General features: G+C 41.7%; 1 protein-coding gene across 19 annotated transcripts in view; it reads right to left on the reverse strand.

Moving 5' to 3' along the window:
• The window catches only part of LAMA2 (laminin subunit alpha 2), a 352,990-nt gene that overhangs the window by 30,157 nt on the left and 294,983 nt on the right, over positions 1-27,850 (reverse strand). For 11 of the 19 annotated variants that reach the window (XM_083434695.1, XM_083434690.1, XM_083434703.1 and 8 more), the window contains 10 exons: positions 26,923-27,105; positions 19,804-19,958; positions 16,452-16,595; positions 14,824-14,957; positions 12,831-12,990; positions 9,241-9,365; positions 8,153-8,315; positions 5,505-5,649; positions 3,950-4,091; positions 1,551-1,562 (listed from right to left, as the gene is read on the reverse strand). In XM_083434695.1, the coding sequence (XP_083290821.1) occupies positions 1,551-1,562; positions 3,950-4,091; positions 5,505-5,649; positions 8,153-8,315; positions 9,241-9,365; positions 12,831-12,990; positions 14,824-14,957; positions 16,452-16,595; positions 19,804-19,958; positions 26,923-27,105 (1,363 nt within the window). The remainder of the gene's footprint in view (positions 1-1,550; positions 1,563-3,949; positions 4,092-5,504; positions 5,650-8,152; positions 8,316-9,240; positions 9,366-12,830; positions 12,991-14,823; positions 14,958-16,451; positions 16,596-19,803; positions 19,959-26,922; positions 27,106-27,850) is intronic. The other 8 variants (XM_083434696.1, XM_083434693.1, XM_083434691.1 and 5 more) reach the window with 1 other exon arrangement.

Consider the following 27,850-nt stretch of genomic DNA (forward strand, 5'->3'; position numbering starts at 1 on the left):
GCAGTTTTACATAACAACAGCAGTGTGAGACTCTACCTCACTGGGCAACCTTCAGGTACACAGACTTTAATTCCGGGGCTGCCAAAAATATCTCCAAAAGGATATAATTTACTTCTGTATAAGAGCTATGATATGCTTTAACTTAAATTCAAATTTTAACATTGCATGAACCCATCTGTGGGATCCCTCTTTATTAGATGCACCTGAGGAAATAATTGTAGTTGTCTAGACAATGTGCAAAATATGGCAGCTGAGGTTTGCTTTCTATAATTCGGCGGAAGATAAGCAGGGTTTCCAGGCTCATCAAGAGAGACTAACCCAAAATGAATATATGTCCCAATCAAATTTTGGTGGTACTGGGAGATGGTGCTAAATGTTTGGGGAATGGATGGTTAAAGTTTCAGTTGTGTTTTCTTTAAGGTTTTCTTTCTTCTTCTTTTTTTTACTTGCATATATACAAGCTGGTAAACTTTCATTTTGCTTTCTTTTGTCCTTTTAAGAAGTAAGCCAAGCCAAGATTACATGGTCACAGAATACTGTTGCCATGAGGCAGTCTGGCCCATATTTGTATAGAAAAGGCAGCCTCTCTGCCAAGATTTTCTCACCAAAACATCACTAGCCTTGGGGGCTGGTGTGGGTTGGCTTTCTTCTTAAGAGGGAGATGAAGAGGAAAAAGAAAGAAAGCCATTACCACCTTGTAAAATGTAAATAAAAATACCCCACATCTAAAATCGTGGAGACTGTTGCACGCCCCTCAGAAAGTTACAGAAGTTCTGTCCCCCTTTCATCACCTTTGGGAAGACTTTGGGTTCAGGCTTTAGTTAGGATAGCTATGTGGGGGTATCCAAGTACAATGGCAGTGCAGCTATGAATATTAGTTTTCTGGGGCAAGCCAAAGGCTATCACCCTTGCACTCTGCTTATGGTAGAGATTATTTTGCTGGCAGATGGCTGGCCTACAGACACTTGATCCAATAATACAATTCTTATGTTCCTGAACATATACAGAAAACATATATGCCAGAAAGAGCCTGCATTGCACGGAGAGGTTGGAGAGTCAAGTGTCCCTCCCTGCAATTTGCTGAGAAAATAAACAATCTCTTGTGATTGACACTCCATTCTCACAGATTTCTGCACGTGTTCCATCACTAATTTGCTCTGCGCTGAACAGAAACTCTTAACTGCTTTTTATTTTTTTTAAAAAAATACAGCTTGTACTTATGATATAATTAATTTTTAAAAGGAAAAAAAAAAGGAAAAGAAAACCCAACACAGCAAGATATAAACAGCTGTATGAAGATGCTAGGCTAAGTGTTTGTTGCTGCAAGTGTGTGCGCAGCATGCGGCAAGGCTGTGTTAAGCACTGAGGAGCAGCTTGATTTGCTGCAGCAGGATCCATTGCCAAATGAACAGCCCCAGAGCAACAGCTGGAACAGATACAGACACAAATTGCTTTTTGCTTCGCCACCTGTTGCAAGCTGCGCTTAACCCATGCAGAGCGCGAGGCATGCAAGTATTGCTTGAAATTTGACGGTTTTGTTTTTGTTTTACCTGGATTTCATACTAGGATAAAAATGAACAGAGAAAGAGAGAGAGGAAGAAAAAAACAAATACAATTTTGTTTATTATTTGCAATTATAACATTTATAACAAACCAAATTCTTATAATGATACAGACTGTGCAGTCTGCTTAAGATTCAGGCCACTTTCTTTAAAATATACACCCATGGCTTTTATCAAACCACCCACTGCCCTTCTGTAAGACTTGCATGCTGGGAAGCAATTGACCCAGAAATCCTCAGAATGTTTCAAAAATTAGCCAACTGACCACCACCTTTCTCTGCAGCCCCACACGATGTCTGTAAATAGCAGAAGTTCTAACCAAGAAAGTCAAGTATGTTAGGCTGGATGAGCTTCCACCAACCTTAAGCCCACCCCCTAATTCCTGGACTACCTTCTCTATAGAGGGGGAAGACACCTAGACCTGCTGGTGAAGGGAAGAGGACAGGGCACAGACAAGATCCCTCACTGAGGGTAAGGCATTAAGAACGGCTTGTTGCCAATCCAGCAGTAGCTGATGGGCTCTCTCACTTTTCAGGCCTGCAATATCAACTGGCAGTTTTGACCATCACTTGTGTGAGGCCACTGCACCCTAGGATCATTTGGGAGAGAGCAAACATTGCCAGCAATCGCTGGGTCCTTCTGGATCAAAGGAGATAGCTAGTTGGGGAGGTCCATGGAAAATCTTTCATCATCTTTAAGTTGCACCCTCCTTCAATACAGTGGTACCTTGGGTTAAAAACACCTCGGGTTACAAACACTTCAGGTTACAGACTCCGCTAACCCGGAAGTAGGACCTCAGGTTAAGAACTTTACCTCAGGATGAGAACAGAAATCACGCGCCAGCAGCGGGAGGCCCCATTAGCTAAAGTGGTACCTCAGGTTAAGAATGGTTTCAGGTTAAGAATGGACCTCTGGAACGAATTTAGCTCGTAACCAGAGGTACCACTGTATCATTCTCCTTGATCAAAGGGCTGGATCACCTTTCCTATAAGGAAAAGCTGAAACATTTGGGAGTTTCGGAAAGAAGAGGAATAACTGGGACATAACACAGGTATGTAAAATGATGGAGAAAGAGTGGCTTGAGGGAAATTTTCTTCTCATAATACTAGAACTCAGGGCCACCCAACAAAACTGATTGGTAGAGTGTTCAGGGCTGATAAAAGTTCTTCACACAATGCACAAGTAACTTGTGGAATTCAGTTGCACATTATGTGGTGGAGGCTGGTAGCTTAGATAGCTTTAAAAAAAGCATTTGTGGATAATGGGTCTCTCAAAGGACATTAACCACAATAGCCAAATGGAACTTCCTTGTCCTACTTGTGAGTTTCCAGACGTGTCTGGATGGCCACTGGATACTTTGGTGACACAGCTGTAATTTATGTGGCACAGCTCTTATGTTAGGGTTTCTACATGACACACAAAATAAGGTCATTTATGTTGAGCTGCAGCTCAATTCCTGATTTCTTAAAAATGACCTGTGACCTGAACAGCTAACAAGCAAATTTTAAAACAATAATAACAGTGCAATAGTGGCTGTTTGGCTCTGTAGCAGCCCAGTAGCCTATCTAGATCCCTCTGCCTATGCAATGACTTCATCATTGTTATTCTTTCATGGAAACTGAACTGATATAGGTGAATGGGTTTACCTGTGTTGCACAGTATCGGCACTTTGTACCAGAGATATTGTTTCCATGGCAAAAATGTTTCTGTAAACTTTGATAAAGGTTCCAGAGTTTGTTTCAAAACAGAAAACACTGATTACACTCCAGCACCTCATCAACTCATTTAGCATTAACGAAGACAGGAAAGCATATGGAAAATACTTTATGCATAATAAAATTTACAGGAAGATTTTAAGCTGAGCAAGAAATTCTGTCTTGCGTTCATATGCGATTAAACAGAAAATGAAAACAGATACTAGGTCAGTGGGGATGGAGCTACATGTCGTGCCTCAACCACATTTCTTTAAACTTGGCTACCGCTTCATCTGTGCAAATTGAGCCTGGAATGATAGGGCCTGGAGCAGAGAAGTTATGGGCGGGAGCAGACACACTACAATTTTTTCCTACCAGCTGTTTCTCCACCAGTCCCCATATAATGCATTTCCGTATGTTATTTTCAGTAATATATGCACCTGTATGCAATTTTTGTCCTAGGTATAAGCATTTTTGTATGCATTAGTTGGCTGGAGAAGCCCCCTGCAAAATTCAGGTAAGTGTGAATTTCAGTGGTTGGCTGTGTTTTGGTTCGTGTATTGTTTCAGAATAGGGTATGTGGCATAAGTATCCTTTTTGTGTGCAATCCTTTCACGAATCCTTAAGAAAAGGTTTAGAGAACAATTGCTGTTCCTGAATTCCTTTAGTTGACTATGTGCTAAGTGCCATTACCTTAGGTTTCGTCTCAGTGTTGGCAATCCACCAAAATAGATGGGCTCATCGGCTTTCAAGTTGAGGCCAAAGTGCTTCCCTGTAGCAATTGTTGTGATGATCTCTTCATGGTTGGAGTCTATGTCTACAATTGATACATTAGCTGAGAAAATATAAGAAGAAAAATTAAATAGGGCTTTGAGCTACAGAAGAATTTTCAAATGTTTATAACTACTTCTTCCTTTCTTGGCAAACGCACTTGTCCACACCCTCTTTTCAATTAAGAGAGGGAAAAGTATGACCGGGTACATTCTGATTATACCAGTGATTGGTTTTTGAATAGCCTTTTCTAGCTGAATGGCACATAACTGCTTGCTAGGAGGAAGAAAAGAGAAACCACTAAGGGTGAAAAAGCAGAACACAGTTGAAGAAGAACAACAAAAAAGCAAGCATGGAAATTAAAAATGCAAAGGGGGGGGAATGGATGTGTCGGACCCCCCAAAAAGTTCAGAATTATTAAAACAGACAGTTCATTGGGAGAGATTCCCCCCTGTACCCTCAGCTATAGCCCCAAGCTTAATTATCCCTATTTTATCATGTTGACTGATTGGGAAAATATTTTTGAGAATGTACAAACTGGAATATCCATCAAAACCAAAAGAGCAATAAAATATGTAATACCAACAATGTGATCAGGATTTTATTCTAGTCACTTTGCTTAAACGGGTTGTGACCCTTCCACGACTGCAGAGTATTTATTTTGGCAGGGACAAAACTGCAAAAGTTTACCTTGGTGAACATACACAGAGAAGTTTCTGGATTTCAGGGTTCAGCAAGACAGCATGAATCAACTGGAGCCAAAGATTGTTTCAGCCCAGCTTTCTTATTTCAAACAGAGATGTATGAAATTCTTATAGGCTTGATTAGACATCCTATAGATATTTTGCCTTTGGAAATATTCTCATTGCATTTTTCTTTTAAGTTGAATTCGGCAGCAACGTTAGCAGTCATGTAAATTAAAGTTGCCTGTCATTTATGGGGAGTCTTTTTCTCCTTGCAGTACAAAGGGCTGTGACAATGTGCAAAAAGGGCCCATTGTGTATCGTAGACAGATATACTGTGCCATCAGTATTTTAACTCTCCACATTTTGAAAGCAATTTGATAGATTTAAGTTATGAAAGGCACCATGAAGTACAAAACCCAATTTACATTCTAACAAAAATAGTGTAGGTTTGTTTTATGAACTCTGAACAACATCAGGGCACTGCATGAAAAAAACATTTTTCACTCAGATGCATTTTAGAGTGTAATTTAGGTAGCTGTAAGGCAGAATTATGCCTGAAAAATTAAGCTACCATTTTCAAAAGAAAATCATAAGAGACCTGTTTGACACTGCAATCAGTCACAGCTAACCTGAGCCATCTGTAATTTAAGCAAAAGAAGTTGCTAAATCACTTTCTTTTACAACTTTCTAAACCCAGCAATTTTGTACATCATCTTCTCCATGATTAGATAGTTAGCTGTGCTGGATAAGATAATTAGGACGTTTATGATGTTATCACTGCAGGAACTCACCTTGTTTTAGAATTCTTGACAAGGTGAATGATTTCCATTTCCCGTCATTGTGGTTCTGGTTGCCAACAACAGAAGCTGTTCCTGAACCTAGATCATAACTGACTTTAATACGCCCATCACTGAGCTCTATGCTCATGAAATCTTTCTGTTAATGAGAAGAATTAGAAACTTTATTTAGGATGCAGTCCTATGCCCAGTTTTTTGAAAGAAAGCCCCACTGACCTCAATGAGACTTACTTCTGAGTAAACATGTAGTCTGATGATTGCACTGTGAGATTTTGAAAGACAGGTGATTTTCTGATGAAAGTAATCTCAAATAGTGACTAGCCCCCCTTCCCAACAATATCTAAGATTATTTTTCTGCCATTTCTTAATAGAGGTTTAGTTCAAAGAAGGCATCATAGGTGAAGTTAATTTGTTGCCGCCTCAGTTCCTAAGAAGGTAAATGAATAAAGTGGAAATATGTTGCTCTTTAATTTCCAACCAGGCAGTAAATTATTGTGAACGGCAAGGTGGAGTCGCTTGCATTCATCACTGCAACACAGATCTTGATAACATTAAAAAATGATCTGAAAAATAATAAATAACCTCCGACTCAAGTCTCCAAATTAATATTCTTCTTACAGGATTTTGTGGCAGAAAGAAGGAAAAAAGCTGAAAAAGACCAGTGTGCCTTCATACTTAGATGTCTCTTTGTATCACTGCCACAGCATTCCATGGGCTGCTTGCCTGTTTTTGCAAACACTGCCACCCTCTGCGTATGTGTTGCTGGTAATGTCCACATTTGGTAAATAACAATATTCTGACAACCCCATAACAAGTAAATGCTAGTGATCACACTTTAAGTGACTGACTGCATTTGCCAGTGCATATTGGAGTTTCAGACACTCACAAATATCTCTAGAACTGTCAAAGTTCTCATTATATTTGCCAATAACTGACACATTTCAGACATGCAGTATAATCTATACAGAACTTCTTGCCATCTGTTTATTACAGCTGGTTCCATTTCTAAGGGAAGAACTAGGACAATGACAAGTTAGTTTGCAGTTAAAATCCCTATAATTAGATCATCACCCAATGGCTAGATCCCTATGGGACTGTTTCCTTTATCACCTGAGAACATGTTACAGTTCTCTATGGAAACTGGGAGGTCTGTGTAGACTTCATATATCTAATATCTAGCCACCCCTCTCTGTACTAATGTCTGATCGGCAGTGATTCTGAAGGAGTTTCACAGTTCTGTTGACAGCAGGAATGTCAAGTGAAACTCTGTCGGAGTGCAGCTTGTAGTCTTGTTCCAGCAGTAAGTTCCAGTTGACTAGAACGGGCCTTTGTTTTGAGCAGGCATCCCCAAACTCGGCCCTCCAGCTGTTTGGGGACTACAATTCCCGTCATCCCTGACCACTGGTCCTGCTAGCTAGGGATGTTGGGAGTTGTAGTCCCAAAACAGCTGGAGGGCTGAGTTTGGGGATGCCTGGTTTTGAGCTAATCCTACCACCCCAAAAAATTATATTGGTGCACAAAGCAACTCATGTGCAAGGGCTGATTATTTCAAATGAGGATGCAGGTGCACTGGCTATGCATTTCTACGCATGATCTGTTCTATACAGACATATTAATTAGGCAGCCCAGGCATGGGTTTAAGTCAGAGGTGAGAAATCCATGTCTCCCCAGACATTGTTGGACTCCAGTTCTCATCAGTCCAGCCAGCACAGGCAATGAACAGGGTTGATGGTAAATTGAAGTCCAGCAACACCCGGAGGGTCACAGGTTCTCTAACTCTGATGTTAGATATGTCTACATACACCCAGAAGATGAGAACATCTATACCATTTACTTGAGACTGAGATCTCAAGTAGCTTCCACAGTGCAGAGAAGGAGAAGTAGTTGAGGCACTGGAAGTGTACACTGACCTCCCAATCTCTGTAATGTTCTTGTAATGTCTGTGCATGGTAATAGGTAAGGAATAAGGATCTACCAAGCCTGGGAACCTGTGGCCCTCCAGATGTTGTTGATGGACTCTAACGTCCATCAACCACTGCCAGCATGTCCAATGGACAGGGTTGATTGGAGTTGTAGTCTAGCAACATCTGGAGGACCACAGGTTTCCCCATCCTGCCCTATGCAAATCTATTAGTTTGCGGACATTGTACCATCACATGGAGAAGGATGTCTACTTAAAAATGTATGTCCCACTTTCCTTTCCTTTACACCCAAGGAAGCTAACAAAAAAACAGATACAAAAGTAATTGTTAACAAAAGCAAAAGCATTCTGGTGAAATGTTTTTGATACCATGTTATGCCTAACTCTAACAGATAACAGGTAAAACCCAATAGCCATTATTGAGGAGTCTTTTGCCATACAACTTTTTTTTTTTTTTTTTACAAATTATAAATTGTAAGAATAATCATTGTAATGATCTGCACAGAGCTCCGTGCAAAGCATTATACAAGCTGCTCGGTTATGTTCTTGCAAATCACACAGATTGACTATAAATGGCCTCACAGAAGTCATTAAACCCAGTGTCTTCACTTAAGTGACATTCATCACGAGTGTAAAAGCATGCATGTTAATCTCTTTACAAGGAACTGTGTAATTCATAATGTTAATGAAAGAAGCCAAGAAACATTTAGGCAAGCTTTACCAAGTCTATTGTAGCAAGGTACATCAGAAGAGCATTGGAAGAAAATGTCTTGAACTTGAACATGACCATGGAGATATTTGGGTTCCATCTTATTGGACGGCTCACCAAAGCATAACCTTCTCCATCAAACTGAACAGTTCCTTCACCATCTGCCACCTGTGGGCTGAGGAGGAAAGGGAAAATTTCAAAATCTAAATCAGAACTTCCAGAACTGCTTTACATAGAAGCAACCATGAAAAAGCATTATCAGGGGCTGGCAACTATTTCACATAGACAAACCTTCTCAAAGCTGAAATGTTTTGTGCAGCTGCTGCAAGTAAAGAGCAGTGAAATCACCCCGGCATTCTGTAGAGATTAGCTGCACATTTAAGTTCCCTGTGTGGAACTCAGTTGTGCAGCTGATCAAGCTGGGTCTCAGCCTGTTCCACAGCAGACATCACATATGTAGGGCAGGTGGGCATTGCTTGGGGGAAAGAATCCCACAGGCCAAATTGGACCTGTGCTGGGTCAAATCTGGCCCACACGCCGGAGGTTCCCAATCCCCACTATGTGTTTTCAAATCAATACTTTATGAAGAAGAAAAGAAGAGGAAGGAATTAGTCCTGTGTTGTATGCAAACTCTACAATTATCTTGTTTAGCATGTTGACCAGTCAATCAGACATGGATTGGATATGCATGAGCAGACTTTCATGAGCTTGGTTCCTATGCCAAAAAATCAAATTAGGGTGGCTTCAAAATGTCATTTCCTATATGAAAATGGCCATATGAACCAGCTGCAATATATTTAGAGGTGATATTTAGAGAACCTTAATAGGTTTAACTTTTTAAAAGATATATCTTTAGCTTCCGACATCCATGCCTCATTTATAGTTGATAAGCACAGATTTGTATCTATGAAGCATATGTGGTTATTCATTTCTGTCTAGTAATTGGCATTTGTTATACTGAAACTGTTGAAGAGAAGCATGAAAACATAGTGGAGAATTTATTTAGGCAACTTGGTATTTAACAGAATTATGACTTTTTTTTGTTTAGGTAACCTGCACATCAATAGCAATAACATTGACAATATACAGCAAAATCTTACCTGACAGCACACCCTTTACACTCTCCTTCAATGTCTCTGAAATTCCATAGTCCTATTGGTTTGCTGTCTAAATAAGTCTCTCCCATACAGCCGGTGAAAGTAGTAACTCGTACAGCTTCAGATTTCTGGAAACAGAAAGCATCCAGACTGAGTTCTGAGCTCTTGGTTAATGGACAATGGTATTGTGAATACATGGCCACTGGTTTATTAGGCAGATAGAATTTGCTTGTTCGAAACTCCCCAAGTACTTTTTAGTCTTCAACTGATGTGGAAAAGTGGTTGAAATGGACCCAATCCTTTGTGTCCAGGAATGTACACTAATGCAAAAACAAGAAGTTTGCTAGTTTGCTGAATGAGGTCAGCTGTGTGGCTTCACATACTAGGATGCTAAACGGTGGTGAAAGGAGGCGAAAGTAGGCTGATCTGCAGTCTTCCCCCAAAGCCATTCTAAGTGGATCTCACTATGGAGGCTGCTCTCCTTGTTGGTAAACTGTGGACTGGCCTCCTTCATCGCTTCATGGTTTCCCGGTCATTATAAAGTGTGCTCACAGTTGAAGTTGGAATATCAAACAGTCTCCTTTTGAACTCATTTAATAGTTGATGAAAGTCTGATATTTTGCTATACATCTGGTGGTTGTGAAAAACTTCATTGTTATAAATGTAGTTTCCATGAGATGAATCCTGGAGAATAACTGCTCATTACATCCTTTCCTTCCTACTGATAGTTGTCCAACTCAAACAAGCAGCTATGTGTTACCTGCTTGATTCAAGCCATGTGAAAGTTTCTCCAAGGGGAAAGCCATTTAGACAAGGAGTAGGGAACCTTTTCAGTCAAGGACCACATTCTCTCACTGGCAACCTTGTAGGGGCCATATGCCAGTGATATGCAGGGCCAGGGGGGAAAGTGGGTGGAACAAGTTTGATTCTTAACACTGTACAGTAGGCCACATTCCATCCATACAAAAAAATAGAGGTTTCTGCACACACCTCTCCATCCTCCATACAGGCAATCCAAAGGCATTATCATCATTCAAGAACACATCCCTGCCAGGCCAAAACACACGAGAAGGGCATGTAGCAGGCCTGTGAGGGGTGTGGCCTGGTGAGAATCCCAAGGACCAGATAGAGGGGCCAGGTAGGTAGCACTCAGTCTCTGTGCCTGAGATTCTCTACTGCTTCTAAGCTCAGAGAATCCCAAAGCTCTTCCATACTATATGAGCAGATCCATTAGGTGATTTCTGCAAAGATAATGCTGCCAGTAGCAGATGATGTGGTTGGCTGGCGCTTCCCATTTCACTTCTGGCTGGTTCTGCTGCTGCTGCTTACCAGGAGATAGATGGGGAGAGGGGGTGGCATGGTTAGCAAGGTGCAAATACTCTGGCAGAGCCAACCTAGAATTCCAACCAGTGCCTCTGCATTGCGCCGATCTTACCACTACCTTTTCCTTCTCCCTCTCCTTCCTGGTAAGCAGCAGCAACACAATTGACCAGCGGTCAGGTGAGTGGTGTGGTCCCATCACACCATCTGGTGAATGCTGCCTTAGAATGTCTGAAAGAGAAGCTGGGAACTTAACTAGGATTCACTGTTTAGCAGTCAGAGTAGACTCTTGACAAAGTTAAATTAATAAGTTGGGAGTGATTTATTACTATTATTATAATTATTATTCACAAGCCAGAAATATTAACATTTAAATTCCCCCCAAAATACTTGGCTAAGGTCATATGGACTGCTTTTAGAGTATTTGTTCCAAGAGGAACTTGTCCTTTTCTAAAGTATCCAATCTTCTTTTATGTTTCACTTCATCAATGTGAGCTAGTTTCAATTCCAGATATTTAGCAACCTAAGACACACAAGCACCTGCTACTTTTCATGAAGCAATTATGATTATTAAAAATATTAATGTGTGAGCATATGGAGAAGAGCAACTTGACTTTCAAAGTGAGGCATGACTTGAAAGTGTAACAACACGGGCGATCTGTTCCAAGGTCATTGTGAATATTTTAATTGGCACATTTGAGAACTTCATGATGAGTAGGCACTGCATTCTACTGGAGTAAAACTGAAAAAGCACATTGGAAAGGGGGGGGGGACAAGTCGAAAGTGGGAAGAAAAATAGAATTTTTTTTTTAAAAAAATCCTAAAACAGGAAAATGGCAAGTACCATCTTACTATGGTTGCCAGAACTGCACTGTATCTTTTGGGAGTTGGGCAGCTTCTTCTGCCCATTTGTCTCATGGACTATTTTTCTTTTAGGTGTAATGAACATTAACTCCAGGTGTGCCACACAGCAGATGACAGGACAGGGGGTCAATGAGAGACAGAAGCCATGGCTGCCTCGTCTCCTTTTGCATCAGGAAACTTAAAGGTACAGTGCAGATTTTTGTTTAAGAAGGTTTTTCCTTGAAGTAGAACCCCGTAATTGTGGAAGTTCAATTTTATAACTGTTTTTGCTTCAATGGCTTTATTCTGTGAGACAGTTTATAAATTTATTTATTAAAATAAACAATAAAATAAAATGTTGCACACAAAAATTATACAATTTGCTAGATCAGGCACAGAAAGAACTCTAACTTTGCTAGAATGTAGTTCAGACACAGAAATAAGTAATTCTTTAAAGTATTTTTTTTTCAGACTGATTGACAGTATCTTGATCGCTCTACATTGTCATTGTTTTTCAGTCTGACTGACAGACTGGATGCAGAGCTGCTTGGGAGATACCTGCATAGCCTGTCAAACATCTTTCCAAACTTGTCATTCCAGCCGAGTGTTTGTGCAAAGCATCCAACATCACCCACTTATAATCTTAGATTTCACTTCAGAGCCGACTGCCAGGATATAGGTGCGTGAGTGTGTGCAAGCTCTGACCTTATGCCATATGAACCCATAATGAATGAAAAATGTGCTTGCATTGCCTCTTCGTGCCATATCCCCCAATATAAAAGGAATCTGAAAGCTAATACTGAAATCCTTCACTCAGTTATAAGCACTTTGGTCCCAGATTTAATGGAATAGTGATTGTGACCCCTTTTAAAACACTGCAGGACTTTTGTGTTCTATAAAACTATATCCAGTGTTCTTCAGTAATGCCGGAAAAGGATTTGATATTGATCTGGATTGCTAGAAAGCATTACATAGAGCAACGTGCCCCATTAATATCGTCACCTTTATATTGATAAAATACATAGACTGTCACCTATTTCCACAACCACCCTTCTGCAAATGATCTGAAATACCCAGAATGCTTACTGGATTAGCCAATATAAGCAACATTGCAGCATACTGCAGATAGAGACCAACAACTGATGGTGCAATCCCATGTATATCAACATGGAAGTAAGACCTAGTAGATGCAGCAGGACTCATTTCTGAGTAAGCATGTGCTGGATGCGATGATAAATAAGAACCACCTGATGCCTCAAATATAAATAGCCTGATCCCGAGCTCTTCTTTGCAGTCTGATAAGAGCTATTGAACATGGAAGGGTGCTTCATTCATTTGACTAAGATTGCCATCTTTGCTCAACCTAAAAGAAAGTAAATCAAAGGATGGTAACATGATTAAATTGGACTAGTGAAGTAACAACCCATTACCTTTATTTTGCCAGTTAGGCCTCCAACAAACAGCATGGCATTTGCATCCACATCCAGAATTGTGTAACCAGGTGGAGAAATTGCACTGAAAATGCTTGGTACAATGGTGGCTTTAGGACCTTCCAATGCCTGTACGGAAACTGTGCCATTTCTTCCAGTCCTTCATGAGGGGAAGAAAAAAAAAGAGATATGGGAACCATTGATCAATGAATTCATAGGTTCATTAAAAGTCCTGAGTCAGTAAAGAAATTTACACATACAAAAGAACATTTTGTGAATTTCTATGCACAACTTTTAGCCTATAAGAAGACATTGTGGGCCACAGCATAACTGACTAGCTGTTGATCTCATGAAGGAGATCAGCTAGTGGGCTACTCTGTATTGATTAGGCCTCATCACAGCTGCCTGTCTAAAGGTGTCCTTGGTAATAGTTCATTATTGGGTGAAGCCATGAATGGTGCTGCCTTCACAAACAAACAAACATACCGTACATTCCAAAGGGCCACAATAGTATTTGGGGACTAGTGATGCCAGACCCTCACACAATCTCACTGCTGCTTCCAGAAAGCCACCCCACCATCTTATTCATGTGGAAGGCAAGGTTCCTTAGCAATAAACATTAAGCCCACTACTTATTGTGAACTATTGTGTCTGTAAAACCCCAAACAAATCTCTGCTGTTTTAAAAGGAAGTAACCAGAATAAAGATATATCTCAGGTTTATTCAAATGGAACAAATGAAAGATTAAGCTCTCAATTAAAAACTTTTATTAAAAACTGAAAACCTTCCATTGATTTTTAAGAAAATGAAACACAACAATCCTTTAATGCATTAATTTATTCCACGGAGATTGATTATTTCATGCATCAATTATATCCTTCCATTTATGGAGCAGAAATATTTATCAAAGTTTTTCTTTCTCTGCAAGTGCCAGGCCTTTAAATTCCAATTCATTTTGCCTCAACATGCTGATAATCTGAACAAGATATGCATGGCATTCCCTGGTGAATATTATCTAGAAAATAACATAAATTGCACTGTCATGCAAATTACTGGCAAAAGCGTTAAACTATTCTAATGGTGCCTACTGTATAATTAGACTGTAAAATGAAATGTATTACTAAACATATAATTACAATGTCGTATAACATACTTAACGAATCATGAATAAGCATTAGTATATTTCATAGAGGTGGCTAGTTAATTGGTATAGACATCTAACTAGTACTGTGAATGGAATTCCTGTCTGCTATAACTTCTAAGAATAATAAAAATGCCCCCATAAAACTTGGGTTCCACACTTCTTTTTCAGAATTACTCTATCAGGGTGTGATATTCAAAGAAAACAAGGTCAGAATTATATTATACTATATATGCTGCAATCACTGCATTATATCATCTTCTGTGATAGATTAAGTATGTCCCATCATGTTCATGCCCACTGCTGGCACAATCTTTTGGGGGAGAAGGGCCAGAAAGATTTACGGGAGGGTAAGGTTCGAAGGCCTGATCTTGGATGTGGTCATGATTAAACCGCATAAAAACTTGTGCATTCTTAAGAGTCTTAGTCGGGTTTGCATTACATTTTATAATAACGATGCTCCTGACAAAGAATGCATGTGGCATGAACCATTACACAAGACAACAGTATCTAGACATTATAAAAGCCAAGGCAATGTTGATTCACGTATCAACAGAAAGTTACCGGCCATCAATTCAGAAAAATGCCTACCTAAATAATTTAGTATTTTTTAACCCACAGGAAGTGATGAACTATGGCCAAAGCCCTTGGGGAAGAAGTAGCTGTGGTAGTAGTACCACTGATGGTAGTACCACTGCTGAAAACGTCCTGCTTCTAACCAGGAAAGATTTAATCTCAGGAGCAAATGAAATTGAAGCATGGCATCTTCATTTTATATCATAATACAAAGGGTGTGTGTGTGTGTGTGTGTGTGTGTGTGATGAGACTTGTATGGAAAAAGCGAGTACTTGCCTTGATGCTTCAATTCGGTACCAAAATCCGTCATCAATTGTCAGATCTGGATACTCAACCCGTCCAACACCGGATCCCACATCCCACAGGAAATCCACTTTGCCTTTACGCATTTCGATGGCCAAAAAGTCAGTCTACAAAAAAGACGTTTCGTTTTTTTAAAAAATCAACATAATTAGAGAAATAATAGCAAAGCTACTTGAGAGCAGAGACAGTAACAAAAAGGCAAGGCAAGTGAGAGAATTAGTAAAAAAAGAAAATAAGAAAGATGTGAGTGGAGGACAATGAGTCACCACCACTTGAGGTGGAATAATCTTTCAAAATCCTTAATTTTCCTTTTGGAGATTTACTTCTTATCATGATTTACATGTCATTTTTGTGAATTACTCTAATTATAGCATAAACATGTATTTTTCCTCTTAATGGGCTTATTTCAAATATTGGCTTATTTAAACATATAGTGAAAATAATAGCCACAACCTATCAGTGCAGACATACTCAGGACTAAGCACGTTCTACATCGATAGTAAATACTATTATAATATAATAGTAATATACTACTATAACAGTAAATACTAATATATTTACTGCTATTAGCCGCTCTGAGCCCGGCTCCGGCTGGGGAGGGCAGGATATAAATAAATTTTTATTTTATTATTATAATACTAATATAACAGTAATTACTATTGATGAGATGCAAATTAGTGCATTTGTACAGAAAAAGGCCAGGAAAGTATCTGATAAATAAACATTCAAATTATGTTTCCCTTTCTTTTCTTGGTTGTCTTATTTTGTTTCCTTGTGCCATGTTTTTTTATATCCATTACAGCAGAGGCCTCAAAAACTGTGTCCTGGGCTTCTCTGGACCCCTGTGGGGGCCTGACTATATGTTACAATGCTGGCCATGATGATTTCCTATGAAAAAGGGGCTGGGTGGGTCATCTAAAGTGCTGCATGGAACAGGGGATTGCTGAATCCTTTCCTTCTTATGCTTCCTTCCCAATCAGTCTTTCCCCAGCCATCTTTTTCCTGGCTGATAAAAAAAATAATAATTGCAAGATAACTTTATTCTTTTGATTCCGCTTTTATAACCTTAGGCTGCATAAGTCTTATGCACACTTATCTGGGAGTAAATCCCAGTAGGGAACTCGGTAGGAATTGCTTTTGAGTAGATATGTATAGAATTGCATTCTTAAGGTTGTTCTCATCAAGCGGCTTACTTTTTCTTACCAGGAGGGTGATGGGGTGATGTGGAGGCTGGTGCAGTGCAAATGAACCAGCAGAGACCATCTGATCCGCCTGCAGGTGAATTTGCATCACAGTGACCTCACTGCCTTGGCCCTCCCACTTCCCATAAGCAATAATCAGAGAATAGTGACTGAGCCCTACACAGTGAGCTTTTTCTGCTACAATCCCAACGTACATCAACCAGCTGTGTAATTTATAAACCCGTTTCACATGGTTAAAAGACAGTCCTTTTGATCTTTGTTTGCTTTACGGCGAATTACAATTATTTAGTCAACCTTAGTTTCCCTGCCCTTCCACTGTGCCTTTATTTACATTGACATTTGCTACAGGTGTACAGATCAGACTAAAACTTCCCCAAAGGAAAACGAATGCAGACTTACAAATCTGTTACTTCCAAGGTAAAAAAGCAGATTGTCGGCCACTGTTGTCTTTACATTGAGAATGACAGTGTTGTAGCTTCCTTTCTTTATCTCTGGTTTGTATGTACGGATGCAGTTGCCTCCAGAAGCCACAGATACTTTAATCTTCAATGGAAACAGAAGAAAGAAAAGTTGGGGGGGGGGGGAGAACAGGAGAGAGAACTCAGGTTATACAGCTCATTACTGCCAGTGTAACAGTTAGGTATCCACAAATACATGCAGCGGACTCATTTTCGTCACTTTTCAATCATATGCTCCCTTGAAGTTTAAACTGATGGAATAAATTGCAATCTACTTCCTAAAAACTGGGTTTGGATTACAGGTCATGTACTGGCAATTATTTTGCAGTAAGAATTAACTAGGATATGTGACCATGAACAAGGGTCAGCTATGACAACATAGCTGTTGAATATATTCAGAAATGGTTGCTAATGAACGCACAAGGGTAACAATGAATACAGCCTATGTGGGATGTGTGGTCTATATGCTGCCTTATTTTGAATGCATTCTTCTCTCCTGCGTTCTGTTTGCATTACGGAAGACTTTCATGTATTTTAGTTCTACTGTCAGTTGCTAGTTCCATCTCAGAGGATCTCTTGCAGCTCTTAAAAGTAATTATCTAATATTCATTAAGAGTTCACTTGGTGCTTACAATATTATTGCCATGGCATTTATGTGAGTATAATAAAAGACTCAATAAAGTCCTGGACCATTTGCTTTACTGAGCTTATGGAATCTTGCTACCAAAACAAATAAGAATGTAAACAATTCTATTTTGTTTTTCAAGTTTATGAAATAGAAATACATTTTGGCGATGGCACAAATTAGTACCATATCCATATTTGTGGAAAATTAGGCAAGTGTGTTTTCCTTACCCGTTTCATTTTTTTTAAAAACTGATGATTATGGGATTGTGAAAACAGCTGCCATTTTTCCTGTGTATCCTCTTCTCAACTTTAATATGACTATGTGGCTGTGTAACTGTGTACATGAGGGATGGAGAACCTGGCTCAGATGTTGTTGGGACTCGAAATCCCATCAGCCAAAACCAGCATAGCTAATGGTCAGGCATGATGGGAGATGTATTTCAGCAACATCTGGAGGGCCACATGATGAGCGGGTATAAACAAGCCTCCTTTTGTAGCATGTGTGAACTAGCCACAGGATTCTATATTAGGTACAAAAAGAAGTAAGAAAGCAAGCAGATGTCCAATGTGGGACCATTTAGGTAAAAAGGTAATATATTATATTTCTTTATTTGTTTTTTTACATTGAGGTTAAGTCTCTTTCATTCTGGGCAGTGTTATATGGATTTGCCACAGCCTCACATACCTAAATGAATAATAATTGAGCCTTATTTTTGTCATATATTCTAGATAGTAATGAGATTTTTAAAGATGTTGTAGGTGTCACACGTAGCTGTATTCAAAATTCACTAGGTGATGTGTTTTAAAACTTTTGGCATGACTAAAATGCCACTGACATTGAATTGCTGAACCACCACATCATTTTGGGCTTTCCAACCACACAGTGAGGAATAGTTGGAATGCCTCCTCAGAGAAATGATAAACGTTATGAAAATAGCTTTAAAACCTAGGCATGAAAATTATTTCAAGAGGTGGAAGAAATAATCTGTTGCCTCGCCTCTATTTGCATGAAGAATCATTTATATATAGAAGGTGCTGTTTTATCAGCATTATACTACATACATTTATTTTTGTATTTCTCCTGCAGCCAGCAAGATGCTTTGACTTGAATTAAACAGGAGCTGGCTAAACATTCATCTCTAAGGATTTTCTTTACAGATTCTTGTGGGTCATATGGCAAATAAGTTTAGCGTTACCAGCTGATCCCAGAGTTTAAAATGTAATTACACTGGGAAGACAGATTCGGGACTCAGTAATGAGGCTAGAAAATGATGCTCTTAACCCGAGGACACAAGGTGAAGAAAATCAGGAAAATGGGAAAGCAACCCAATTTAATATTCTTGGTGGTTCTGCAAAGATGCTGTCAGGTTCCATATATATAGCAGCAATGCCTGCTGATAAGAAAATTTCTACGTCTTGCCGTAATGGGGCCTTTTTGTTTTGTTAGGATGATTAATGGAAACACTTGAGCAATATATTCATCATACAGCATTATTATAATACATGATTTTATTGATTAGTATTTGTCATTAAATATAAACTGACACATCCTTTCCAACTTTGCTCACTGTTCATGCTCAATGCACTGATCAAGTGTGAATTCAAAAGTTATAATATGCTTGCTGCACATCAACAGATACTCTCGGGTTGATGACCGTAATCCCAGCACCTCTGCACAACAAGCACACAGAGGTCTGTGTGAACAAGGCCTAAACCACTCCATTACTGGAAAAAGGTCCATGCATCCAATGGGGAATGTTTGGTCTCGATGTCCATCTGTAATTACAGCACTACTTTTTTACCAATGTGACATCATAGTGGCTTAACCACAGTGACTGTGACAGAATGATGCTCCAAAGGAAGCGGAACAATGAGCTTCTGTTTAATGACAGACCAGGTAGATACCACATTTAATCATGTGAACATGAGCCATGAGGAGAAGACAGTTGTTTGAGTTTCTGGTTGTTGTGTTGTAAGATCCCATTATGGACGATTGATACAGATACTGTAAAACTTAAGGGCTTGATTCAACAGAGCAGCTAACAGGAACCAGTGAGGAGTTCTGCTAGTACAAGGGGACTTGACCCTATCCTCTAACTCACATGCCCTCATGCTCCCATGTCGCCTCTGGAGCATCCAAAGAACCCCCCAGAACAGCATGTGGAAAGGGGAGCTTGCACTGATGGAACAATCTCCTTAATGCAATGTTGAATTCCACCCTTAAAGTTGCAGACTCCCTCCAAGACCAAGTGAACATTTACTGGTTATGTCATGGTAATTGCCTCCCCTACTTGGGCATGAGGAAACCTCTTTTATTACTACAATGTAGGGTTGGGCAAGTGCAACCAGATAGGAGGGTCTGCTGTCAATTCAGATTCAAACCACCCCACTCCTCCTGCAGCTAGAGGGATGCTAGTGGGTTACACAAACATTATGTGTGGTTCCTTCATTCCTGTTTTACCAATATGACTAGGAAATGGCTCCTACATTGCTAACCCTTAGATTACCAATTCTCAAGCAAGCTAAAGCACAACATGAGTCCACCCAGTTTTTGTGAGCTTTGTTACCAGCATCGTTATTTTCAGCCCTCCTTATCCCTTCTGAGATCTCTGTATGAATGAAATAAGATAGCTAAAGAAATAGAACAAGCTATTAAAAAGGCTTACGGAATTGGCTTGCTTCCTGGCTTGATTTATCAGTTCTTTAATCTGAGAGATGTTTTTCCCTAGGTTATCTTGAAGTTGTTTGATTGGTTTGAGTTTATCCATCAGTCGATCTGCTTCCTCTTCCAGGTTTTTAACAGTGTCTTCTGCATCAGCAACTTCATGTAAAAAACACACAACCAGAAACAGTGTGAGAAATTGGTTACAAACACCATGAGTTTGAGAACACTTGAGAACACTCTGGGCCAGTTTGAATATAACAATCCTATTTTATATAAACTGGATTTTTATTATTTTTTATTTTTTAAAAAAAATCTTTATTTTTATTTGGGATGGGACTTGTTTGTTATAAACTGTGGATGATTAATCCAGGAATGAGTGTTGTGTAAATGCACACACCCTTCAAGTGCCAGCCAAGGTCTGTATCATGATTGTTTTAAACAAACTTATTTCATCCTATGTGTAATTGGAAATTGTGGCTTAATCTTAGACTCCTGGTGTGGTTTCATATTGTCACTTGCAGTCCATGATTAACCCATAGTTTTTCAATTCAGAAGCAATGTAAAGTAGCTACAATGAAGGTGTGCATGCTAATTTTCAGATAAATATATCATGCTTTATTCATTTGGGATTTAAGTGTTTAAAAAGCCCAGAAAAATATATATACTGATAACATTTTTTAAAAAGATGCCAAATAATTGCAACAATAATTTTAGAGCTTGATTGGCAAAATAGGTGCAAAGGAGAAATATTCAAAAGAGTGCTTTGGGTCTGAAGTTACAGGGTTGCTTTTTGTGTGTGTGTGTGTGTGTTGTTTTTTTTTTTTTGTTTTTTTTTGAGGATAACTGAGATCCTATGGCATGGAAAAGTTAGAGCTTAGAGGTCACAGTATGGACAGCTCAGGGTTCCAGAGTTTGCCTTTAGTCTTGATTTAATGGAAGCATTTTGTACTAAAATGGTAGCTCATTAGTTTTCATTAGTTAGGAAACAAATTAGTACTCATTAGTTACATAGTCATAAATTAGAAGAAGAAAATAATTGTCTAACTCCAAATATGAGGACCCATGTCTCAGGACTTTTCATATTTGTTAAATCTAGTAAAGGTTGGTAGCCCACACTTGTTTTTTCACTAGCTCTTAATATTATAAAGTGTAAACCACATGACCACCCCCAGTCACTCAGGATTCCAGCTAACATGGAAGCGTAGAGATGTGCAAGCATAGGCTTTCCTGCTTAGATGCCCAGATTGCATGGGTAGTGAGACCAATAGTCTTTTCTATGTGCTGAACCCTCTTCGTGTGTTTAATGTGTAAAGGGATTTTTTGTTTTGTTTTGTTTTGTATTGTGTGTGTGTTTTGCTATATATAAATATATGTGGTAAAGGGACTCCTGACCATTAGGTCCAGTCGTGGCCGACTCTGGGGTTGTGGCGCTTATTGGCCGAGGGAGCCGGCGTACATGTGGCCAGCATGACTAAGCCGCTTCTGGCGAACCAGAGCAGCACACAGAAATACCGTTTACCTTCCCGCTGGAGCGGTACCTATTTATCTACTTGTACTTTGATGTGCTTTCGAACTGCTAGGTTGGCAGGAGCAGGGACCGAGCAACGGGAGCTCACCCCATCGCGGGGATTTGAACTGCGACCTTCTGATTGGCAAGTCCTAGGCTCTGTGGTTTAACCCACAGCACCACCCGCGTCCTATATATATATATATATATATATATATATATATATATATATATGTATGTATTATAAAACTTATAACAATTACCAGGTTCTAGTTACATAATACAATCGCCACAAAAAAATTACATTGAATTTGTAGTGTCATTACAAGCATTTTCTTACCGTATTTTTCGCCCCATAGGACACACTTTTTCCCCTCCAAAAATGAAGGGGAAATGTGCGTGCGTCCTATGGGGCGAATGCAGGCTTTCGCTGAAGCCGGGAGAGCGAGAGGCATCGGTGCGCACCGACCCCTCTCACTCTCCAGGCTTCAGGAAGCTATACGCCAGCCTTGCAAGCCCTGTGGGAGTTCCCATGGGCTCACAAGGCTTGCGGGCAGCAGCCTCCCGCCCGAAGCACGGGGAGCCCTTCGGAGGACTCCCCGTGCTTCGGGCGCGTGTCCGCAAGCCTTGCGCGCCCGACGGGAGGTCCCGCCGAGCGCTCAAGGCTTGGGGCGGCAGCCTCCCGCCCGAAGCACGGGGAGCCCTCCGAAGGACTCCCCGTGCTTCGGGCGCCTGTCTGCAAGCCTTGCGCGCCCGACGGGAGGTCCCGCCGAGCGCGCGAGGCTTGGGGCGGCAGCCTCCCGCCCGAAGCACGGGGAGCCCTCCGAAGGACTCCCCGTGCTTCGGGCGCCTGTCTGCAAGCCTTGCGCGCCCGACGGGAGGTCCCGCCGAGCGCGCAAGGCTTGGGGCGGCAGCCTCCCGCCCGAAGCACGGGGAGCCCTCCGAAGGACTCCCCGTGCTTCGGGCGCCTGTCTGCAAGCCTTGCGCGCCCGACGGGAGGTCCCGCCGAGCGCGCGAGGCTTGGGGCGGCAGCCTCCCGCCCGAAGCACGGGGAGCCCTCCGAAGGACTCCCCGTGCTTCCGGCGCCTGTCTGCAAGCCTTGCGCGCCCGACGGGAGGTCCCGCCGAGCGCGCGAGGCTTGGGGCGGCAGCCTCCCGCCCGAAGCACGGGGAGCCCTCCAGAGGGCTCCCCTTGCTTCGGGCGCCTGTCTGCAAGCCTTGCGCGCCCGACGGGAGGTCCCGCCGAGCGCGCGAGGCTTGGGGCGGCAGCCTCCCGCCCGAAGCACGGGGAGCCCTCCAGAGGGCTCCCCTTGCTTCGGGCGCCTGTCTGCAAGCCTTGCGCGCCCGACGGGAGGTCCCGCCGAGCGCGCGAGGCTTGGGGCGGCAGCCTCCCGCCCGAAGCACGGGGAGCCCTCCAGAGGGCTCCCCTTGCTTCGGGCGCCTGTCTGCAAGCCTTGCGCGCCCGACGGGAGGTCCCGCCGAGCGCGCGAGGCTTGGGGCGGCAGCCTCCCGCCCGAAGCACGGGGAGCCCTCCGAAGGACTCCCCGTGCTTCGGGCGCCTGTCTGCAAGCCTTGCGCGCCCGACGGGAGGTCCCGCCGAGCGCGCGAGGCTTGGGGCGGCAGCCTCCCGCCCGAAGCACGGGGAGCCCTCCAGAGGGCTCCCCTTGCTTCGGGCGCCTGTCTGCAAGCCTTGCGCGCCCGACGGGAGGTCCCGCCGAGCGCGCGAGGCTTGGGGCGGCAGCCTCCCGCCCGAAGCACGGGGAGCCCTCCAGAGGGCTCCCCTTGCTTCGGGCGCCTGTCTGCAAGCCTCGCGCGCCCGACGGGAGGTCCCGCCGAGCGCGCGAGGCTTGGGGCGGCAGCCTCCCGCCCGAAGCACGGGGAGCCCTCCAGAGGGCTCCCCTTGCTTCGGGCGCCTGTCTGCAAGCCTTGCGCGCCCGACGGGAGGTCCCGCCGAGCGCGCGAGGCTTGGGGCGGCAGCCTCCCGCCCGAAGCACGGGGAGCCCTCCAGAGGGCTCCCCTTGCTTCCGGCGCCTGTCTGCAAGCCTTGCGCGCCCGACGGGAGGTCCCGCCGAGCGCGCGAGGCTTGGGGCGGCAGCCTCCCGCCCGAAGCACGGGGAGCCCTCCAGAGGGCTCCCCTTGCTTCGGGCGGGTGTCCGCAAGGCTTGGGGCGGCAGCCACAGCTGAGGGGGGGAAATAAATTTTTTTTATTCATTTCCCCCCCCAAAAAACGAGGTGCGTCCTATGGGCCGGTGCGCCCTATAGGACGAAAAATACGGTAATTTGTCTGTGGAGAGGCTATATTAACCATCAATGTGAAGGGAATTTATGAGCACTGGTTTGCTTGATGAGACCCAGATGTCCCTGGAAGTTTGCAGACAGAATATAATGACAACAGCAATCTGCTGTGGCTTCTCTTCAGGTATCTGGTTTTCAGAGGTACAGAAGGAAGTTTCATTCATCTCTCATGGACACTGACAGACACATTCCACATGAATTTGTCTAATCCCTTCAAAATGGAACAGTCAGTGGCTTTCATTGTGACCCAAGAGCCTACTGTCAACGTTTTTCTGGTTCCTTGCTAGGGATGGTGGGGCCAGTCAATTCTGGTTCCCTCAGTTTCTCATTCTTACAATCTTGAGTTCAGTTCTCCAGGGTTCTGAAGCTATTTCCCTTCAATTCTTCATGAAAATTCTTCAGCATTTTAGTCTGAATTTCTGCTAATGAACCCATTTTTGTCTGCAGTTCTGAGTAATGTACAGCTTTGCAAATAATTTTTTCTAGTGTGTACTTTATATGCTATTTCTGCTAAATATTCATTTTCATACACATTTTCCCCAATATATACATTTTGTAAACAATGTTCAGAGAAGTGCTCCACAAAATTTTCATGTGAACTTTGAAGGATGGCTGTGTTTTGGTTCTTATATTGTACACAGGTAAGTGTGAATTTGAGAAATTAAATGTAAACTGAATTTAGTTTCTACCCTATACCTAGTCCTGTGACATCGATTTCTATACCATCAGACCTCCATTTCAGGTCCATAAAGAAGGAAACATTAAGTTACTGTCAGCTTCCTTGTAGAGCTGGTTGCAGTATGTTTTTGCACACTCATCTTCAAGATACAATAGATGAAAAAAAGCAAGTGAAAAATGACAGAAGTAACAAGTTTTCAGAAACTGACTTCTTGGAACATGCAGAGCATCTGAAGGAGAACTGCACCTTCCAGGAGTCTTGACTCCGTATGACCTTTCAATAAAATGACAACTTTTGCCTCCTGCCATTCTTTGCTCAATTTCTCTCTTATGCTTTAAGGCTCTAAGTATGGGCTCGTAGCATCAGAACTGGTTGTGAGGTGTGTCCCTTTCCTGGTATGAATAACAGTGTTAGTGTCAATGTTGGAACATTGACTAGGCTAAATAGTAAGGCGTTATAGCGCAGCAACTTGCATAGGTACCATGCAAGTGTATTTGAGAAAATGAATGAAGCATATGGGCACAGCGGAAGGGGAAAGGCTAGAAAGAATAATAAAATTAGAACCTTATACGTACTGATTTCTGCAGACAAGTTTTGGAGATTTTAAAAAAAGAAGAAGAAAGAAAACTTGTAAGACAGTAGATTCGAAACAACAAACAACAACACAATAAAATGGATTACTGAACAGAAAACTGGAGGAATTCACAGCTTAGCACACAGTGTACTGCAGATTTGGCAGAAGTGGAGAATTTTCTCCAGTTTCAGGTGCCCACATTAGGTCCTCTAGATATATTGCCACTGGAGAACAATCAACAGAGTAAATGTAAGTGTACTTCATGTGATAATAGCTCAATGCAGATGAAGCATTTCCAGTCTCACAAGTCCCGGCCCCTTCCTCTCCCATTTCCTTTGATTATGGCACCTTTTGTCCTCCTCCTCCTTGTCTTGCCTTTCCTGTTCAAATCTCACCTTTTCCTTTTCATTACTTTACAAAGCAATCCTAATCATGTCTAATCAGAAATAAGTCTTACTGAATTCAGTGGGGCTCAGTCCCAAGCAAATGGAATTAAGATGGCAGCTGAAGGTCTGTACCAAGCTGAGTGCTAATGATAGTTTTAATTTAACTTGGTGGGTTATAAATTCTTGTCTACTGTGGTGTAGGTGGCACAGATTTAATGTTCAGTGTAGGTAGCGCTGGAAAGAGGAGTGAATTTGAGTAGGAAAAGTGAGGAGGAGGAAGGACAGCCATGAGAATCTGAGGAGCATTCCTGTTCTAATATAACTACACTTAGAAAGGCATACACTGAGATAAAGCAAAATACGTAGTTATCTACAGTTAGCTACATATTTAAATACACACTTAAACGTGAATTTTCATATGGATTTCCCCCTAAATTGCACATTAATGGAGACGTGGAACAGAATGAACTTACGCATAAACGTATGCAAAATTGGCATGGACTAGATATAGACTGAACTGTCTATTCCTAGATTCAACCCAAAAATGAAGACTGGGTTATTTATTTATTTTTTTGCATTTTCAAATGCAGAACTGAGACTTTATGGAAGGAATATAGGACAGAGTTCATGTACATAATACCTCAGAAGGTATGTGATTTAAACACGTCTAAGTTCTTCCACTGTGACTATTTAAGGACCTTCAATGGAAATGACTATTCATTTTCTGTGTCATTGCAATGCTAGAGGTCACTCAACTGTGCTGGAGACGTTCTTGCTCAATTCTCCTACCATGCAACACAGGGCTTCTCTGTGAATATAATAACTAAGGGATCAGCATAAAATATACTCTTAACACAGCTATATTACCCAAGAGGCTATATTACATTTCCTACAACCAAAAGACAGCTTTATTAAATTCTTCTCTCATGCTTCCCCCTTTAAAGGTTAGCTCATTGACCAAGCTGACATGTTCATACTACGAAAGCTTGTCGTTATTTCTACTGTACTAGAAATGATCTTTCAAGGACTTCTTTGTTTTTTAAATGCAGCGCTAGAGTTCTTAATCTTAATGGAGATGTTTTAAGAACCAAGAGAATGGATTCTAGAAAACCTACTGCCAATTATTTGCTATGTAAACCTTCCCTAACCTGCTGCTCTCCAGAGGTTTTGGCCTATAACTTCCATTACTCCCTGCCTGAATGCCTGTGCTTGCTGAGGCTGATGAGAGTTGATGTCCAAAACATCTGGAGGGCACCAAGTTGGGAAAGGTTGTGCTATTTGAAAAATAAAAACAGCAACGAGATATGGAGAAACAAATTGACTATTGTTGGGAAGGTCTCATAAAAATAAAATAAACAAACAAACAGCACCATCAATTAATTTGTGCTTTTCCATTGATAATTTAGTAAGCATGTAAAAGCAGACACTATTCTGCATGTGTCCAATTGATGTGTGTCCTTTAGGACCTGGAAGAGGGCAGAACAGGGGCAGGCTTATGCATGCTCCACCGACATGTGTGCAGGTATGGAACCCCCATGAAAAGTGGTTGCCGTCTGTAATAACAGCACTTGAACTTATATGCTTTAAATCATATACAGAGTTAGGGAGGGGAAGGAAGCCTTTCATAGCTACAGAAGTACACGAACAAACAACAGTGGGTATGAAAAAATATGCTCTTACTGTTTTTGGTGGGATCTTTCACCACAGCATTTGTCTTGGCTGCATCCTCAGCCAGTTTTCTGTAGTTGTCTTTTAAGCCAAGGAGATTTTCATTGAGATCTCTGATTCTAGCCAGGACGTCATTCGCAGTATCATTTGCTTGCTTGGCTTTGTCTTTGACAGCTTGTACCTTGGCTGCTGTGTCTGTAAATGGGAGGTAGGTGGGCATGAGAGACTTGTACGTATTGTATGCACAGACGTGCTCTATCACTGACGCAAGGCCATTCCCCTCGACGTAGTTACGAAGGGCAAAATCATTGGTTAGATATGGAAACCTAAACCATTGAAAATATAGTTCTTTTCTCACCTAATGTAAAGGAGCTTGCCATATATTAGCCAGATCCTACTATCATGCTACCTGCATGTGATTTCTCACCAAACTTCAGTAATATCCTGTCAGTAAATGTTGCCATCAGATATCACTAGCAATGTCCTAGCTAAATATCTTGTGAAGGAAAAAAACCGTCAGTGGAATGGAGCCCTGTGTTATCAGTTTTTGTGAAATGAGAGGACTGCAAATGCCTATTGATTGAACTGCCATGGTACCTATATGAATTATGTCTGAAATCTAAACTTACATATTATACAAATTTGGACATACAATTTTCACAGGAGCCAGCTTCTGAGCATGATTTCATAGTCCCGTCCCCCCTGCCAAACCCTGTCACCTGCACTGGCAAAGAAAAGAGCACAGATGCTTGTGAGCTAGTTTAATTAGATCACAACTTTGTTAAATCAGAAAAGTCTGTGATCCAGTATTTTTTGGCACACTGAGGATACCATGCCGAGTGTTATACTGTACCACAGAGAATTGTTCTTTCCAGCAGGAAGTATGGCAACATACCTATGAAGCCATGCCAGTTTGCCCCATATGGATAGATACTGGCAG

This window comes from Podarcis tiliguerta, assembly GCF_965153285.1.
Source record: "Podarcis tiliguerta genome assembly, chromosome: 3".
NCBI lineage: Eukaryota > Metazoa > Chordata > Lepidosauria > Squamata > Lacertidae > Podarcis > Podarcis tiliguerta.